At 38.7% G+C, this 19,714-nt stretch overlaps 2 protein-coding genes across 3 annotated transcripts; both read right to left on the reverse strand.

Annotated features, from left to right (window-relative positions):
• Window positions 1-575: 575 nt before the first annotated feature.
• On the reverse strand, window positions 576-6,997 carry LOC105180566 (arylsulfatase B). Its single transcript, XM_011136716.3, has 8 exons — window positions 6,503-6,997; window positions 5,737-5,896; window positions 4,825-5,051; window positions 2,780-3,041; window positions 2,508-2,668; window positions 1,997-2,288; window positions 1,574-1,848; window positions 576-880 (listed from the first exon to the last, which is right to left on the reverse strand). Exons 1-8 carry the CDS (start codon window positions 6,641-6,643, stop codon window positions 725-727), a joined length of 1,674 nt encoding a protein of 557 aa, XP_011135018.1. The 5' UTR covers window positions 6,644-6,997; the 3' UTR covers window positions 576-724.
• Window positions 6,998-7,592: 595 nt separating this feature from the next.
• Window positions 7,593-19,578, reverse strand: LOC105180571 (arylsulfatase B). Of its 2 annotated transcripts, none has more exons than XM_025308183.1 (8): window positions 19,023-19,578; window positions 12,521-12,680; window positions 11,955-12,181; window positions 11,187-11,436; window positions 10,902-11,059; window positions 10,531-10,822; window positions 9,891-10,222; window positions 7,593-9,570 (listed from the first exon to the last, which is right to left on the reverse strand). In XM_025308183.1, exons 3-8 carry the CDS (start codon window positions 12,177-12,179, stop codon window positions 9,331-9,333), a joined length of 1,497 nt encoding a protein of 498 aa, XP_025163968.1. In that variant the 5' UTR covers window positions 12,180-12,181; window positions 12,521-12,680; window positions 19,023-19,578; the 3' UTR covers window positions 7,593-9,330. The 2 variants fall into 2 exon arrangements, with proteins under 2 accessions (XP_025163968.1, XP_011135030.1); XM_011136728.2 differs by lacking the exon at window positions 19,023-19,578 and adding an exon at window positions 18,522-19,016.
• Window positions 19,579-19,714: the final 136 nt, after the last annotated feature.

Genomic DNA, 19,714 nt, shown 5'->3' on the forward strand with positions numbered 1-19,714 from the left:
TGTTGCATTCACCCGGTAAATAGGAACTCGCGCGAACGAGTTGGCCGAAGGTTCAGCAAATTCGCGTTCGAGACGAGCGCGCAAAACTGCGAAACTGTTTATTTGCATGGGACACGATTAATTAATACCATCTCGGTAATTAAATAGATATCAACCTCCCCCGGCCGCGGTCCCATCTGCATAATCTCTATACAATAACGCCGGACGGAAAGAAGAGTTTTGTCCCTCTGACGATAAATAACTAACTTTTTGCCACCCTCACGTCAACCCCCACGTTCGACACCGGCTAGCCCGCTAATAAAGAGCCGGAAGACTTACGTCGCACTTTCACCGAACATGAACGAAAAAATCAGAAACGCGATCTTCGTCCACGTTCTTCGCGGAATTCGCAACGTCGAAATCGGAAATGAGCGAAGTTTTACAGCGGTTTTTATTGACGTTTTCATTCCTGCGCGTTGTCGTCCGCCAAATTAGACGGAACTTCTAAGGTCGTGGTGTGGAAGCAAAATATCCAGTTGTTTTCTTTTTACTAAACAAACTTTTTTCATAATTTTACTATGAAATTTACTATTTTTTAGTATAGTTTTTATAGTTTTACTATAAAAACTCGTCTTATTACCTGTTACATTTACACAACGCAAACGCACGCACCCTTTTATTTCTCTCTGCTCGTATCCTTGGGACGTAAGTAGCATTTTATCTCTTTTTTGTTACACGTCATTCTTTACGCGCTCTTTGCTGGCAGATAGTCCATCGGCAGCCACGGCATCCAAGTGTCATTAAAATTGCACGGGAAGCCGGCCGGATCGACGGGCTTGTTCGTCTGGTTTACTAGGATCGATTGATAGCTATCGATCAACGCATTTAGTTTCTTCAGGATCTGCAAATTTAACGACGTACATTTAAACCACCACCTCTTCTATTCCGTCCGTGTCGAACGATCGTTCACATAATAACTCTCACACGTTACATTTCTTCCCTCAACGATTTCTTTTCACAAAACAAACTCGTGATTTCATATATACCGATGGAATGTGCTGTTAATTTTTTTAATTTTTCTTGGCGACGTATTGCAGGATATACTTAAACGCTCATGACTTTATGCTTTATTGCGTCGGCGATTGCGTTTGTGCCAAGAACCGTCATTAATTTTTAAAGAAAGTATATCAGTGTGTCGTAAGAATCATAAAACATTAGCATGCAACGTTAATCGACATTTTTTAACCGCAGATCCTCGCGTAAAAACGCGCTCGATATTACCGATATTTCCTCTCATAAGTCTTCAAGATCTCGCTGATGGCGCCAGTTCCTGCGCATTGACTTGTGCTCGACGGACACTTGAGAAAGCTTCATCGCAAATATAAACGTTCAATTCTACTCGAGAGTTTCATTTTCTCTCGTTATTATTTTCGTTCCTTTCTATACGCGTGGAATTGTCACAATCACCCCCCCCCCCTCTCCCCTGATATTATATATCATACGCTCTTTACTTTTCATTTATTATAGATTATATAACGTATTATCTTTCCATACTTCACCGTACATCGTTGTACTTTAAATGAACAGTTATCACCTTTGGATACTTGGACGACACGTTTGTAGTCTCGCAAGGATCCTTTTTGATATCGAATAGGCAAGTACGCTTCGTGCATCTCGAGAACCTGGAAACCCGGCAGACCACCCTGCTTTTTTCTCGCAGTTGCTTAATTTTATCAATATCCAACGAAGAGCGAGAGATATCGGCGATGGCTGATGCGACCGGCGATGCTAATACGTTCGTCACATTGTATTCGCAGTACGAGGGGTCCTTACCAGTGGAGCCATAGTATTTGGTGTACTCAGACTGATCTGTATCGACGGCGACAAAATAAAAGTCATACAATCGTTATCACAACTTCGAAAAATCGATGATGAGGCTGAAGAAGCCGACTGAAAATCCGACGAGAGGGATAACGAGTGAAACGAGAAAGCTACGCAAACACCAACGTGCGTGTACCTCTGATAAGTTTGTATCGTCCTATCAACGCCGCCTTGCTATCAGTCTTCTCGTTGATGTTGACTAGAAGGAATTGCCGTCTGCCATTATCCGCGTTCTTGATCATGGACCACTGATCGATACCGTCGAGAGCTTTCAGATCGCTCGCGTCACCGCCGGCCGCGGCATACAAGGTCGGCAGCCAATCGGTAATGTGAAACAACTGCGTGGAGACCCTCGACGGGAAATCGATCAGTGGTGAATAGATGCACGCTACACCGCGCACAGCGCCTTCGAAGAAACTCTGTTTCATCTAAAAAGTGCCGTTACGAAAGGGAAAGTTAATAATCGAGCGTGTTAATTGCTGGAATATTTTCACGTATATGGCTACTCCCGTGATGTTCTAACGCTACTATAGCACTTCACGCTCGCATAGAACGTAACGAAAGTAGTCGTTATATCAGCGCTCGAGCCAAAAAATGCGCGACTCCTGGCTCTTGCAACGCGCTTACGAGAATCTGCAGAGAATTACCCCGCGCAGAGGATAATTAGATCCGAAATTATACAGAATTTGGTCCTTCGTTGGCGCTCCGTTGTCGCTCATGAATACGATGATAGAGTTCTTCAACATATCCGCGCGTCTCAGAGCGTCGACCACTCGACCGATCGACTCGTCCATTGTGACGACGGCACCTGAAATAAAGAACACACTTTGTCTCATTTGAGACTTCAGTGTTCGCGATTGGTAGACAGAACGTCGTTCGTGTAAACGACGGCTCGGTCGACAACGAGAGGTTTACGTACTCGCAAACTTCCTTCTGTTTATGTCCCTGATGTAGCCGAGAGTATCGTTTGTTGCTTTCCAACTGCGTACTTCTATGACGTCGTCCACGGTGGATGCATGAGGTGCGAGATGCGCCAATTGCAGATACAGGGGTTTCGCGGGGTTGTGCGACGAAATGATATTTTCCGCCTCGTCGGTGATGAGGTCGGTCATGTAATCGTATCGGTACTCGATCGTGTGGTTGTCGCCGACTGAACGATGAATATCGTAACCCGATTGTCCCTAGAATTCAACGTTTTATTCTCCGTTATTCTGCAGCGAGCATATCTCCGAGGCTCGTGAATGCTTCGACACGTTTATTAGATCATCCGATAAGAAAATATTTTCGTCAAATAATTCCTATCTCACAAGGGAACATAGGGAACTCGGAAATTCCAAAAATTCTGAAACTTTGTGTGAAAGTAAAGTAGTTCATCCGTAACGCAAAACTATTTTTTTTCATGCGGAATTTCAGACTGAAGGGGTGAAACTATCCTTTGAAAAAAAAAAAAAAACCATTTCTATTTTTAGCGTATATCTTTTAAAATACAAGGCATATGCAAAAATGGTTTATATGAAAGTTGTAGTGTATTTCATACTCTTTGCAACTATATATTTAGATTTTGTAAAATTGAAAAATTTTGAAACCCCCTCTTTCCTTCCCATTATTTTCAAAAATGTTCGTTCTCACGGAGTAAAAATAAAGAGCATCGTATATAAAATTCATCCATATTGTTATGCGCCACGGTGATGTCGTCCGTCTTTTTGATTACCGCGTCAGCTAGGACGTGCTGATCAAGAAAATCAATACCGGTCCTTCGAATTGAAGAGCGATCTTCCTGGATGACGAATCAATAATAAAAGATGCAGCGCGGCGTCTACAGCTTTATGTAATTATCTCTATCTCTAAAAAATGTAATCGTCTCCAGTTTCTATTGTTGTATATGGATGAATTTGATGTACGATGCTCTTTATTTTTGCCCTAAGAACAACTTAAATATTTTTGAAAGTAATGAAAAGGGGGAGGGGGTTTCAAGAATTTTTCAATTTTGCAAAATCTGAATACAGTTGCAAAGAGTATGAAATACACTACAACTTTCATATAAACCATTTTTGCATATGCCTTGTATTTTAAAAGATATACGCTAAAAATAGAAATGGTTTTTTTTTCGAAGGATAGTTTCACCCCTTCAATCTGAAATTCCGCATGAAAAAAATAGTTTTGCATTACGGATGAACTACTTTACTTCCACACAAAGTTTCAGAATTTTTGGAATTTCCGAGTTCCCTATGTTCCCTTGTGAGATAGGAATTATTTGACGAAAATTTTCTTATCGGATGATCTAATAAACGTGTTGCATTCGCGATTTCTGGTCGCCAAAAACGATGCCACTGGTCAAATTGCTCCATCACGTCAGGCTTCGAGTTCTTTCAATTTTTTTTTTAAGATGAGAAATCTTAGCTATTTATAGAAAAAGAAATTATTAACCATTAAGAAAATAATAAATATGTTTAGTAGTCAGTATTGCGAATTTAGTGACGGACTTGCTACTAGCAAGTACACAGTTATTTTTTATCATCCTATTTTTGTTGTTCAAAGGTCGTAGTTATTTTTAATAAAGTCAAGGAGATTTTGTCAATAAGAAAACTGGATTTCCATACTATTGAAATCCGACTATTTAACATACCTGCTCTTCTACGCATTTATATTCTTAGCAAATATATTTTTTTTTAATTTATGAAACAGTTGTGAAACAACATTCGTTGCTAATAAGGAACCATATTAATAAGGAATATGTAAATTGGACTATCCGATTTATTTTTATTAATTTATTGATTTATTATTAGTGACTTTTATTTCCAATGAGTTACTGATTTCTCATCTTAAAATTCAAAATAATTATAAAATCACCTGACGTGAGAGCGTAACTTGGGCAACAGCCGTTGCTCTGTAACCGAAAACACTCATTCTAATCATAATTACTTAACGAAGGCTTTTTTCGTCGATCTTGTAATCGAAACTCACGTTCTCGACGAGATTGTGAGAGAAGTACTCGATGTAGCCGGAATAATAGCCAAGGAAAGTGTCAAAACCGCGATTCGTGGGTGTATGATTATTCGTTTGATAGCCCACGTGCCATTTCCCCACGAGATGAGTGGCGTAGCCAAGCTTACGAAGGTACTGAGGCAGCAAGATGTTGTTCAACGGTATAGAGCGTGGCTCCGCTCCTTGCAAGGGATATCCCTGCATACCTGTAGGTTGTAAACAATGGAACGTTCAATTTTGGTTTACTGTCGTAAACTAAATTTACCACCATTGTAAACTGTGCTTGCTTTACTCTTGCCGTTATTATTATTATTGCTATAAGTTATTGTTATCAAGATTTTTTTATGTTGCGACGCAAAATTATATACGTTGCGCAATGAGGAAATAGCTGCTAAGTAGAAAGAAATTGCTTTTTAGTTGGCAATCATTATTATCAATAGCCTCGATCATTTAACCTACTTCCTTTCTGTCTATTTCAAATAAAACAGTGATATGGAAAGATATCGCTCTAGAGTCTAGATGAAGATTAATTCGAACTTACACCGCGATAGCTGTGATAAATGCGCGAAAAATCGCGAAACCGCGCAACATCGCGTTTTAGTTGTGATTTTAGTCTTTTGCGGTGCAGAGAAACATTTTATTCGGTTTTCGGGTGCCGCATCCATTTTGGATTTGTTTCCAACGTTTCTTTTTTGGACATTCCAGTTCAGGTGGAGGAACTCCTCCAGAGGACAGTTTCTGGGTGTTCCTCGTCCTGAAGAAGTGAACTGAAATGTTCGCGAGAAACATTTCAATTTCTCAGAAGACGTCGGAAATAAATCCGGAACGGGCGCGGCGGTAATTCGGAAGTCAAATGAAATACGTAACTAATCATGTTAATTAATAGATTACCTGATCGGATAGGATACTGGCCGGTGAAGAAAGCTGTTCTCGACGGTGTGCATATTGGTAGTACGTAATGCCTGTTCAATATTACTCCGTTGTAGGCGAGAGAGTCTATGTTCGGTGTTGGAATCTCGTCACCGCCATTGAAACTGACATCATTCCATCCCTTAATTAACGAAAGTCGTAATTAGCAAGTATAAAGAAAAAGAGTCTTTCATAAATAGTCGTATATATAATATATAATAGCGTGTATATAATAGCGGCATAAATTAATATGATTAATCATATTAATTTATGCCGCAAATCGACTGATCGCATGGAATTCGTACACACATATATACACACTTGTGCATATATATACACACTTGTGCATATATATTCTTTTCACTCGCGCGCCTATTATAAAGAATTTCAACCACCTGTCGTCTGCGCCTTTTTGCGCATAACTTTGTGTAAATTCCCTAAGATATCCGAACGCGTAATTTGCCAATTAAAATTGATAACTGCGATGTTTGAAATAAAAAATTCGATTGCGTGAGGAAGATGTTTAACGAAGTTCATGATCGTTACTTAGCAGTAATTTTGTTATTTTGTTATTTCTGTTAATAAGAAAAATTAACATCGTTAACAAGCTGAACTGAAAGAAAAGTCCCTTGTAGCAGTGGTAACGGCGTTATAAGCAACAAAAAAAGCGTTATTTCTCAAGCTTGATTAGCTGCGTTGCGTGAACCGAGTGTTTTCCATTGCAATAGTTACAACAATAATTCCTTACGAGATCATCGGCCATGATGACGACGATGTTGGGTGGTTGCTTAGAAGTTGCTTGTGAATTTCTTGAGATGTTCTTCAAAATGACATCGCACACGAAGATGAATAACAGCACTAAGACGATCCATGCGTATCTCGAATTCATCTTCCTCGCGCTTAACGCAATTTCTTCTTCCTAGGTCCTTTCCTCTCGGTGTCTCCCGATATACTTAGTGAACGACTTTTCAGGCGATACGCCAAGTTCTACTCTTGACCGGTCGAAACTAGTGGGGATTAGTTTACAAATTCAACGAAGACTATAATGCACCTCTGTTATGGTTATCGGTATGTCAGAAAGTATAAATGCAATTCCAATAACTTTTTCAAACATTACTTGGCAAACGTTACGAGATATTAACGATATCATGTAAGCAGTGTACATTGAGATTCACGAAGATTTTCTCATTTATCACGTTTACACTGGACTATCTGTGAACAATATGACAAAAAAAGATATTACGAAGAAAACTGAGACGAGTCGACTGCAGTCAAAAAAATTATTTTACAGTCCGGTATGCTTATGTAGCTGTCACAATATTTTCTATTGTGGCTTCAACTTTCCGTTCACGCCAATCATAATTGTTACGATGTTATATCGGGTAAAACACTGAAATCGATGTACGGCGTATCGTTTTAAGTAATAACAGTTTAATCATTTAACCGTGAATTACGATCTTGCTATAATGATAAAAAACAGTCACAATTAATGAAATTTGTACCGGATTGAGGTATTTTATTAATGCAATTTTCTCATACTTTTATAAACAGCTGGTGGCGATTAAATATCATTATTAGCTTAGGTTATGTTATATTATATGTACTATACGATTTTTTTTATATAATTATAATTCGTATTACGTTAGGAATTTGAGAATATTTAAAAGTAACGTTTCCTTTATGATTATTAGCAAGAAGTAGCGAACCGTTACCGTTCACTTCTTTAGTTCCACTCTACAATTTTTGAAAACGTTCCTTTTTTTCTTGCAAACTCATTGCGTCATTTCTATTGTAATTATTCTATTTATATTGTAATTATATTGTAATTATTATATTGTAATATAATAATAGCGACTGTTATCGTCTTTGCATACTTATGCACGGTGATCGCGAACAAAGTTTCTTCAACATGAAGTAACGATAAATCAAACAATGTAAGTGCGTTATCCTTATTAACGAAACCTACCTGTTACTACCGAAACTATTATTTGTTTAAACTATTAACTATTAACTATTATAAACTGTTACTAACAAAAAAGATAATTTTGTCTCTATGTCGTCATGGAGAAAAGATTAATGTATTACTTTCCCTTGTTTCTTATCACCATCCCTTGTAATTATTCATAACTGTATCATATTATCCATAAAGTATTAATCATAAGAGGTGTACTATAATAACATCATTTCCTGCATCACGTCTGATCTTCGTTGTTTACCTCAAGAGGAAAATTAAACAAAGCTTAACAATATCGGGAATGTTATCCATCAAAAATTAGTATCTTAATGGATTTCAATGCTCAAACAGTTACAATCAGTTAGATAACGTTGAGATACGATAAAGGTACAATCCTCTTATGTAAGTTAATTCTGTTTAATTCTGTTGGCAATTCATTAACTCTAGATAAAAGTTACGATAAGATTCAAATTTTGATGAAAACTCAATGATACGCACTCCGATATGTACAGAAAAAATTCGCCGAAGAAGAATTAATCCTTTCGATAATCGCTCTTACGGCCACTTTCAACTGTACGACGAACATGCATAACAAGTAAAGTAAAACGGGTTTGAACGCAAGGTTATATCTATGTATTTCATGACCGGCATGATATAGATGACCGTCATTTTGTATCAAAACTGCATCAGCCACCGCGAGCACGGGAGAAAATGTAAGCTCGCCGCTGCATCAGGTAGCTCGAAAAAGGTAGCCCGATTTTTTCTTCCTCTTTCTCCTTTCATAACGTAGCTTTGTGGGATACATGGCGGAAAAACCTTTTACACAACACCGCTTGCATCACGACGGTCTTAGTATCTATCTTGTGTGCAAACGTTATTTCGAGACCGGTAGGTAATAAATATTAAATTGCGACAAAAACGTCATTTGCATAAGTTCAATTTGACATCGCGCGACCACGAGTGTAGTTTGTGTTTCACCATAATCGATATTGCTTCCGTTGAAATGTCGTGACTTGGTTCGTCAGAAATTCCCGCTGGGACTTAGTTCGAATTTTACGTATATGGCCAGGCCACGTGTATATGCTCCGTGATTTATTTGGTCACGTTCCGCGTCAACTTGCCGCGATATCACGCTGTTTATTCGCATTGCACTTTTCTTTCCTCAAGCCGTAGAACGTAGGTAGATTGCTACGTTGATCACGACTTTCATAAAATTCCGACATATGATAATGTGGCGGATTGAAAGTACGTTGGCAATTGGATTACGAAACTGAATTACTATGTAAATGTAGCGGCAATTGTGTGCTCAACTCAAACATAACCGAACAGATACATAATTGATTGCAATATTTTAATTACGAAACGAAAAAGGGAAAGGAGAAGAAAGGAAAAGGGATAAGGTATCGTATTTTCTTCAAAGCTCAAGGACGAATTTAAAAGTCGCGCGACTCAGCGACTGATGGAGGCACCGATGGAGGCTGCGTCGCGATATTCACTGCCGATTCATTGATGAAATCTACGTGCACTCTTCGTATACTGTAGATCTCCTAACGCTATTGGCAGCGCGAACTTCGGGACGCAACTCGAGTGCCCCGATGTGTTCGTGCGCTACTAAAAATTGTTCAAATAAAAGCGTTCCACGCGATTGTCGCGAGGATGATACCGATGTGGACGCAGTACGCCATGTGGACCAAGTGGGCCGCCGCCATGTTGTACGCGTACAGCATCTCACCGGGAGTCATCCACGGCTCCCACGTGCCGTTCGTCCTCCTGGGATCGGCCAGCCAGTCCACCGGCACCTTCATTTGTCTGGTGACATTGCGTCCGTACTTCTCGAGGAACAGGTCCAACTCCCGGGCGATCTGCGAAAAGAACAATGAGCGTACAGAGACGTCGGCTTGGCCGGGTCTCACCAAGTCTTGCTGTCGCTTGAGTCAGACTCTCGAGGTGACAAAAGCTTGAACCGGAGTTAGGTCAACACCGAGGTTCTCCACCGACAAAACACTATGCGATTGTTCAAATCGGGGACTGAAACATGAGAATCGCAACAAAACTGCAAATAGCGGAACCGCTTAATCTTTCGGAAAATTGAGCAATCTAAAAAGCTCGCGAGTGAAGTTTTATCATTATTAGCGGCAAGATATGATGAATCGTACGGCTCAGTCAGGTTGGTTCTCCTCACCCGTGGGTACTGCTGAGCGATGTTCTTCGTCTCACAAGGGTCGTTGTTGATGTCGAAGAGGCACTCGGTGACGTTGCACGTGGTGAACCTGTTGTAACTGCCGTTGGATCTGCAATGGACTGTGGCTTCCTGCCGTAATTGATTAATCGTACTGGGTTGAGTGACGGGACCGCCCAGGTGGTAAGTGATACTCTGCGACACCAAACTCTTCAGCACGGTCTCGGTGTACGACGGCACTTCGGTTGGTTCGTTCTTCTTGTGCTCAACGTGTTCGATCCAAGACGGCTCGCGAATCGTATGATACCCGTCGTAATGTCCGCCCTCGATCGATCCTGAAATAAGGATTCCTCGTGAGTCAACATTCCTCAAACGCGAGGCGCACGCGATATTTTACCCGGCCGGATATTTCTTCAAGAAGGATCAAAGTCTCTGGAGCTGCACAATTTAGGAATTTCACGTGAGCCTGCCTCATCCCTTCCGGCTTTCCGTGCCGGAAAAATTCTCATTTCCCGTCACGATATTTTGTAAATCATAAAAATAAAATTTCTCGAAGAAACACATCTGCACGTATTTACTTTCGCGTGTCGTGCTTCATGTCGTCGCATTGTGCAACGGCTCGAGTCAGGATAGAAAACAGTACCCCGAAGAAGCTTGAACGATTTGTATATGGCGCCCTCGGTCCTGGAGACCTCGTCAATGTTCAGCAACAGCGACTGCCTAGCTACCGGCTCGCCGTCGTTCAGCATCCGCCACTGGTTGACCCCGTCAATTTCCCCCAGGTCCTTCAGGTCGCCGCCAGCAGCCGAGTAGAAGGTCGGCAACCAGTCGGTGATGTGCACCAGTTCGTTGCACACCCGTGCCGCCTTGCGCAACCTCGGCGACCAAAGTACGGCGACTCCTCTCACGCCACCCTCGTACAGTGTGTACTTCATCTGTCGCGACGTAAATACACAAGATATCGCCGTGAAAGTGGCCGAACGCAGAAACGCAGTGTTCAGTTATGATACGTACGCCTCGCAAGGGTAGGTTGGAGCCCCAGTTGCGGAACTTGCCGATGGTCGGCGCGCCGTTGTCGGTGAGGAAGAGGATCAACGAGTCTCTCAGCATTCCCCGATTGCCCAGGGTGTGAACGATGCGTCCCACGGACTCGTCTAATCGCGTCACCATGCCTAACAAAGACGGGAGATAATGATATCGGGCATTTATATGTATTTTAAGTGTAAAAGTTTCAGAGGCTTCTTGATCTTAAAAGGATCTTATAAAAGGACCTAAAGCTGTTCCATCGATCGTACGTACTGGCATAATTGCGACGATTCACTTCTGGAATGTGCTTGAAGCGTTCTCTGTTGGAATTACGGTGATCATCGTCAGGACTCTCAATGGGTGCGTGAACGGCAAGATGCGAGATTTGAAGATAAAGCGGGCGGGGCGGCTCGTGGCGTTGAATGATCTTCATCGCTTCGTCCGTGAACAGGTCCGTCGCGTACTCCGCGTTCAAACCGTAAGCCGGGTTGTCGCCACGATGCATATCGTAGCCGCTCATATTCTGTCATGTATACAATGTTTACAATGAAGCAACGAGATATAGCGACGTAAGAAAGTAAAGCGTTGTAAGCTAAATGCTCAGATAGCACAGGAAGCTCCCAGGATTATCTCGAACATGTTCCGGGCCGTCCTGAGAAATGTCTCAGAGACAATGTCCCGAGCATATCCGTAATGATCTGCGGGTGTCTTGTGTTGATTCGCCATTTTCGCACGCATTGAACGCCGCATTTTACCGAGAAGTAATGTAGAATGTAAAACAGAAGACGGCGAAATGTCGTTAACACATTTCGACTCGAAAATACGGAGCATCAACGCGCTAAGCGTTTATATATTTATGTATGTTAAATTAAACTTTGAATTTAATACAAATTATAATATAACTAATATAATATAAATTAATATAAATAATTAATTTGTGTATTAATATAATATTAATAATAATTAATTTATATATATATATATATTAATATAATATTAATACAAATTAATTTATATATTCGCGACGTGTGAGTACTGTACCTGATACGAGTACCTATAGTCATAATACGAAACGTGACTGTTATAAAAGCCGAGGAACGCGTCGAAACCCCGATGCAAGGGGGTGTGCTGAGGCGTGTGGTAGCCCACGTGCCATTTCCCGATCAGCTTGGTCGTGTAGCCTAAGCCTCGTAGGTACTCCGGCAAGATCCTTATATTGAGTGGTAGTCCTCTGGGCTCGCCACCTTGTATGCCTTCTCCCTGCATACCTATGGGATATGTTGCAACGTGTTGCAATATGCGATATTGTGCTTTTCATACAGTGATAAAATCGTGCCGACAACAAAGAGAATTTATAATTTCAGAGAGAAGCTTCCCATCTTGCACACGAATGTTCTCATGGTGAATTTAAGTGTGAGAAGCTAGCTGTTTCTTCAAGTACGAATCCCGCGGGACGCTTGTCGACATCGAAAATACCTCTCGGAATTTAGGAAGAAGAGGAAATTGTCTTTAAAGTCTTTAAAGTTTACATCGGAGTACATTGGTACAAAAATATCGTAGTCGTTTCACGAATCGTCGTCTCTGCGAAGTGAAAGCTCGACACATACCTATACGTATCGGATACAGCCCAGTGAAGAAGGCGGCCCTGGAGGGTGTGCTGGACGGTAAAACATAATGTCTATTTAATATAATTCCATTATAGCCCAGAGCGTCTATATTCGGGGTTGGTATTTGATTCGAGCCGTGGAAACTGACGTCGTTCCAGCCCTGAAAATGTCGAGCGTCATTCTCAATCTGCCCCGCGTCGTATCGCACCGATAATCGACGGTGCCGCTTTTTTTTAAGGACAATTTTACTACGTCGTTGAAGTTTGGAGCGTTCTTGGAGCGAAAATTGAAAATAGCTTTTATTTAACAAAAAACTACTTAAAAATAAATGTAATACATATAAAAGATAAATTTGTGTTAAATATGACATGACATTATAAGAAAGTTGTAATTCCCGAAAATTACGCACATATAATCATTCATACAGATTATAATTATTTCCGGCACTCACAGCGCTCTGTGCCAAAAACTGACAATGCTTTCTCACTCTCTGGCATGTGGGAAAAAAGAAAAAAGTTAGTTTAATAGCAATATCGACCCGGAACACTTTCGTTCTCCACGAATATGATATGCATACCACTACACTCAGGCAGATTGTAATTATTTCCGGTAGTCACAACGCTCTGTGCCAAAAACTGACAACGCATTTTCACTCTCTGGCATGTGGGAAAATAGAAAAAAATTAGTTTAACAGCAATATCGTCCCGAAACACTTTCGTTCAACCCGAGAATTGTGTGCATACCACCACACTCAGACAGATTGTAATTATTTCCGGCACTCACATCGCTCTGTGCCAAAAACTGACAATGCATTTTCATTCTCTGGCACGTGGGAAAGTAGAAAAAAATTAGTTTAACAGCAATATCGTCCCGGAACACTTTCGTTCTCCCCGAGAATTGTGTGCATACCACCACACTCAGACAGATTATAATTATTTCCGGCAGTCACAGTGTTCTGTGCCAAAAACTGACAATGCATTTTCATTCTCTGGCATGTGGGAAAATAGAAAAAAGTCAGTTTAATAGCAATTTCGTCCCGGAACATTTTCATTCTCGTCGTATTCCGACAGCCGAATTGTTCTCTTTCCCACATGCCAGAGAGTGAAAATGCGTTGTCAGTTTTTGGCACAGAGCGCTGTGACTGCCGGAAATAATTATAATCTGTATGAATGATTATATGTGCGTAATTTTCGAGAATTACAACTTTCTTATAATGTCATGTCATATTTAACACAAATTTATCTTTTATATGTATTTACATTTATATTAAGTGGTTTTTTGTTAAATAAAAACTATTTTCAATTTTCGCTCCAAGAACGCTCCAAACTTCAACGACGTATTTTACTAACACTGTTTGGCGCTTCAGGCTGTTTGCCGAGCTAGATAGCGCTTACAAATATTATCACGACGTCACTAATAATACCGTGTCGTCATATCAACGTTATCTCTTCCAAGATAAAGGTTTTCATTAATAGCGTTGGTGTTCGCAATGTCCGTAAACGCTCAAAACGCTGCGAACTGCGAATAGTTGTGAAACGGTACCGGTAAACCTTATTTATTATTTTACTATTATTTACGTACGCGTAGTGGACAATTGCGTTGAAGTAAATCTTTAGGATGTTGAAACCGAATAGGCGTTTAAGGGAAGAATTACACGCAATTTTCAAGGTAATTTTCAATATTTTTACGAAATTTTTTAACAGAAACGGTAAGATCAACGGACTTGAAATTTTCACAGTGTATATTCATTAATGTTCAAATATAAAATGTTCAAGTATAAAATAAATTTGTTACTATCTATATGGAAAGTGCACATAAAACTTTAAACGCGTTTATTTGGAAACACCATTTTCTTAAACTGTCGACACGATTATGCAAAAATTACTGAACAGAATAACTTGAAATTTTTACACAATATACACAATATACAGTAGACACAATATACAGTAGACACAATATACAGTAGAGTGTAGTTTTCGCCCCTACCTCGAACACAGTTATATTTTATTTTATTCATCTTTTTAAACATAATTATAAGTTTAAAAAGTTTCATTTTCGGTACTTCTTTTTGTATAGTCATTATTTTTCCAAACTTGGCTCACTGCCTTCATTTTGGTACGGGCTATAATGGCAACTGTATTTTTTAAAAATCTTTCTCATTTTTTGATTTCAAAGTAGTGAAAGACCCGGAATTACGTCGATAGCAAACATAGAGCTCGCAAACGGATGACTGTATTTTTATCTATAATTACAAATCGAATCGGTTCTTGTGATTCAATAAAATTTATTTTATACTTTGAACATTAATAAATACACTGTGAAAATTTCATGTCCATTGATCTTACCGTTTCTGTTAAAAATATTCGTAAAAATAGCCTCGAAAACGGCCTTCCGCATATAATGCCCCTCTTAAGTTGCTATAAGGCAGTAATGCTGTGTTTTTGCTATTCGTGGAGCTCGCTATCAGTATTGTGCTAGTAATTCTACGAACAATTTTGAAATGTTTATGTTTTGGTAACGCTAATAACGTCTCTCCGAACGCACCCTAAACACACGTATCAACGACCCAATTTTCTCGCGGGAAACTTCTACCGCGGAATTCCGTCGTTGCCTTTTCATACATTGACGAGCGTGGCGTATCCTCACGGGGTCGAGAGGTCGATTATTTAACATGCGCGCATCGGATGTGGTCAGTGACGACGGAATTATACGTGATCGAATTTAATTATAATTAACGCGTAAAGAATTATTCGCAGGATAGTTGGAATGAGTCACAATCCTCACGACGTACTTGTTGATCGTGCTAAGGCGTGGGCAATACGTGAGCCACGATAATTGACTTAACTAAGGATAATTTTAATTCGGGATACTTTCGTGCGAATTAATCGGGCCGAATTAAGCGAACAAAGCAAACGTACGTAATGTATTACGACAGTCATGTAAATCGTTGCGTGAGCATGATTTTGAACCAACACTGATGCCTTGGCATACATTGTGAAGAAAGAAAAGTGAATTTTGAAGTAAATTCGGGAGAAATGAGAGATTCGTTCAATTTCTGTAGAATTGGACACTCGATTTCCTGAAGCTGCTTTGGGGCTTATCATTCCTCGTCTTTGGATGTGAAATGAACACTTAGATAAATAATAAATAATAAATTGATTTTTAACTCTAACATCCCCTTGACAAACTCCCTCGACTTCTCGCAAATTCTTCGTAAAGATAAAATCGGATGTAAGTATCCCAGCAAACACGCGCGAGGATATAACAGTTACGTCGTCGTAATTTAACGAAGTGTAACGGATAATATAACGTGTAAATGCGACATACGTTAGTTGCAATTTCTCACTCGTATAAAAATTGCACAAACGTAGCACGTTGCACAATTGTCGCACAAACGTTACACGGACCCCAGCCAGCATACAATATTCCTGCAAAGTCCTATAAATCTTCGTATTCGAATATTTTGAAATAAATATTCTAATATTATTCTAGGAATATAAATCTTCTCTGTAATTTAGCTTAGAATATTCATAATAGAATTATATTAAGTACACTTTATGGAATATTAGCCGAATATGACTTTGCAAATATTCAAAGATCTTCTATTTTTGAATATTCGAAAAATAATCTTGTAAGCAATTATAATCTTGAATGCACCTATTGCGATTTGTAAGTTCTGTCGATTTGTCATATGCTTTATTTTTTTTAGGCTGCGATTCCGAAATTTACTGCTAGTATTTAAAATCTATAGTTCACGTCACGTATATTACAGAATTTCAGTACTGGCAATGAATTTCAGAATGCAGTTTAGCTGCACTACTGAATTAAAGCAATAAGTTAGAATGAGAAAAATATGTTTTCTCACTCTAACTTATTGCACCAGTTCAGTAGTGCAGCTAAAAAAAACAGACCAATAGTCTGTCAGTTGCAAACCCCAAGGTGAATCTCTCTGTTCCAATTTATAACGGAAAAAAGCCTCTTTGTTTATAATAACGTCACAGAGAACTTTGATATCAAGAAAAAGATACAATTAGTGATATAAATTAACGACACGATTTATTAGAATTAGAATAATAATTAGAATTAGAATTAGAATAATATAAGCGTGTATAGGAGTGTATCATAGATAAGTGAAATGATAAAAAGCATATTAATATAGATAAGTTATGTTTTAGCATTTCAATTCTATTTGCAGGCAGCTTCTTAATAACAATGCCAAAGACAAAACGTAAGATGAACAGTTATTTTTATCGAACTGTGAGAAAGAAAGTATTGCAATAAATTCTATATTGCAACATTTAAATAATAATGTTTCTGATTCAAATTTAAGCAATGTTAAATATTTTAATTGTGATGATGCATCTAATTCAAATGTACACAATGTTAGATGTTTAGAAGAGACTAATATTAGTGATGCAAGTGTATGTAACACATATATTAATAACAATAAAGATAATTTGTCAGATTCTATTATATTTCCACATGTAATATACTTGATGATGAATCAGATTTATCTCAGTCACATAGTGTTACTGTAAACGATAAAAACTTAAATTCTGTTCAAACTACTAATATTAATATTATAGATGAGTTAAGAAATTGGGCAGTGAAGTACAATATTAAGCAAGAGGCTTTGAAGCATCTGTTACAAATGTTATCTTGCGTAAAGAGCAAAGAATTTTTACATTGCCCAAAAGATCCTAGATCTTTTCTGCCAACTCCCAGATCTACGATATTGATTCCTGTTGAACCAGGATATTATTGTCATATTGGCATGCTAAACGCTATTGAACAACAATATAAAAGTTTTAATGAAAAACCTATAGCAATAATTGAAGTAGGTATTAATATTGATGGTTTGCCTTTGGCAGAGTTCTTCAAGTGAACTGTATAATAATTTTATAATATGATTAAATATGAACATATATAGTCGAATATGATATGTCCATATATGGACAAAATTCATATATAATTTTGCATAATCATGTACAATTTTATATAATTATATATTAACTTTTTCCCAAGAAAATGAAATTGTTTTTATGAAACTAGTTATATCTTAAAATTTCGAACAATTTTATACATCTTTACATAAAACTTTATATATATATATATATATATTAAAATTACAAATTTTTAAATCATAGAACCGATTTTAACAACGCAAGTTAGTTTAGTCGACCGATATTTTGTTTTCAAGCATACTTGCAATATCTGCAGAATATTCCTTGATAGAAAATCAAATCATGCATGGAATATTCTATGAATATATAGGAATAATCATGGAAAATATTATTAGAATATTTAAGATAATGTACTTTTGAAAACACAAGAACATTCTTAGAATACTGATCTTCTTAAACGTAGTTTCTAAGAATATTCAAATCTTCGTAGGAAGATCGGTAGATATTCCATGAATAAGTTTGTGCTGGCTGGCTTAGTTATCGAAAGTTGATGCAACAGTTACATAAATTACTAAAATATTGTATATTTATCGTAAAATACTGTTGGCAACATATATAAATATATTGTAAAATATTGCAACTTAAACATATAAATGATCCATTTCTCAGCGCAACTATGATTGTACAACATATTTTATATATTACACGAGAAACAAAGGCTGTTTATCGAACGATTTAATAACTGCGTACAAAAAATGTTACCCAACACAGTTGTATAAATATATTTGTTATATAAGATTGTTAAGATAAGCTTGTTATATAAGATGTGATATTTAAATAAGTTATATCGCTGTTACATTGCGGTTATCAGTAAATAACACGACAAATTCGAAACACAGTCGCGTCGCAATTATAAAAGAAAATTATGTAACTTCGGCATATCGATGACATGCAACTGCTTATCACATTACCACGTCGCGTGGTACTTTCACATTATACAATAATTGTATCCTGCGTTTGCCGAATATGTACAGAGGACAACAAAGACCTTCCAATAAAAGTGATAAGAAAATTTCAACGTCATCAGAATATCTCACCAGATCATCAACCATGAAGACGATGATATGCGGCGCCGTATCGTAGAAACCCAAAGCGTCTCCGAACAGCAGAATACAGCATAGAACGAGCAGGTTGCTGCGTCCGACCTTCGAGCGCAGCATCGTCGTGGCGATTTTCACGAAGGAGAAAACAAGAAGAAGGAATATACCCTCAAGAATACCGCGAAACGCGAACTTAGCTTCACCTCTGCACTTCTTCCTCTCTATCTCGCTTTCTTTCTCTCTGTTCTTCACGTCACTCGACGACGACGTATACACGAACGTAGGACGAAATGTTCATTATGCGTGTACGGTGCGCACGACTTGGAGCTTCCGCAGGGTACAGAAGAGCGAGGAGATGATGTAAACACATTTATATAGTCCACCCACGTAGATGCATATGGACCACGCGCAAGGGAAGGGCGGGGAAGGGAAGATATACTAATAATCGCGTCAATGAAGGAGGTAACGTGTCTTAAACTAGGTTGCTTCTCATCTTACCTCCTATTTTCTCTACTTATCTAATTCCCCCCGCGGCGACGGCCGCGTAGAATTCAGGAAGGTAACGTGAGAGAGTTACGAAAGAGCGCATCTCTACGCACTACGTCCGTGTCCTTCCGCCTCGTTCTCCTTTCCGAGCAGGTCTCGTCATCGTCATTCCGCGGATGAATGGCAGAATGGTGCGACGAGCACGACCACCTTGCGAAGAAGAATACAGTCGTAGTACTGGATCAATCAGAAAGCTTGGTTTTTGTAAAGTATGGATACAAGGTAACGAAGTGAAAATGAAGAATCATTCTCAATCCGATGTATTTGCTAATCGGGAAGAACGAGGTAAACAGAGCGATGGAAACTAATGTCTCACACGGTATGACGCAATAATGACCTCGATAATGTTTTGTTGATTATATGTTGCCGAAAATTCACAAACAATGAGCTTGCTCGGCTCACGAATAATCCGTTTCCACTGAATCGCAATAAAGTCCAATTTTGTGAGTAGTTCAAACATCTGAAAAATTATTCAGAAATCGAGCTCAACTTTGACCAACGCAATACATTAGCAATTGATGAGAATTTTTTCTTTGTAAAACAATACATTTTTTAATGTCGCAAGCAAGGACGAAAAAATCTCAAGGTTTTCTTCTATTACTTCTTCTTGCTTGATTTTTTCGGCGTTGAATGAATTTATGTAT

The sequence above is a fragment of the Harpegnathos saltator genome, unplaced genomic scaffold, assembly GCF_003227715.2.
Source record: "Harpegnathos saltator strain DR-91 unplaced genomic scaffold, Hsal_v8.6 scaffold140, whole genome shotgun sequence".
Lineage (NCBI taxonomy): Eukaryota > Metazoa > Arthropoda > Insecta > Hymenoptera > Formicidae > Harpegnathos > Harpegnathos saltator.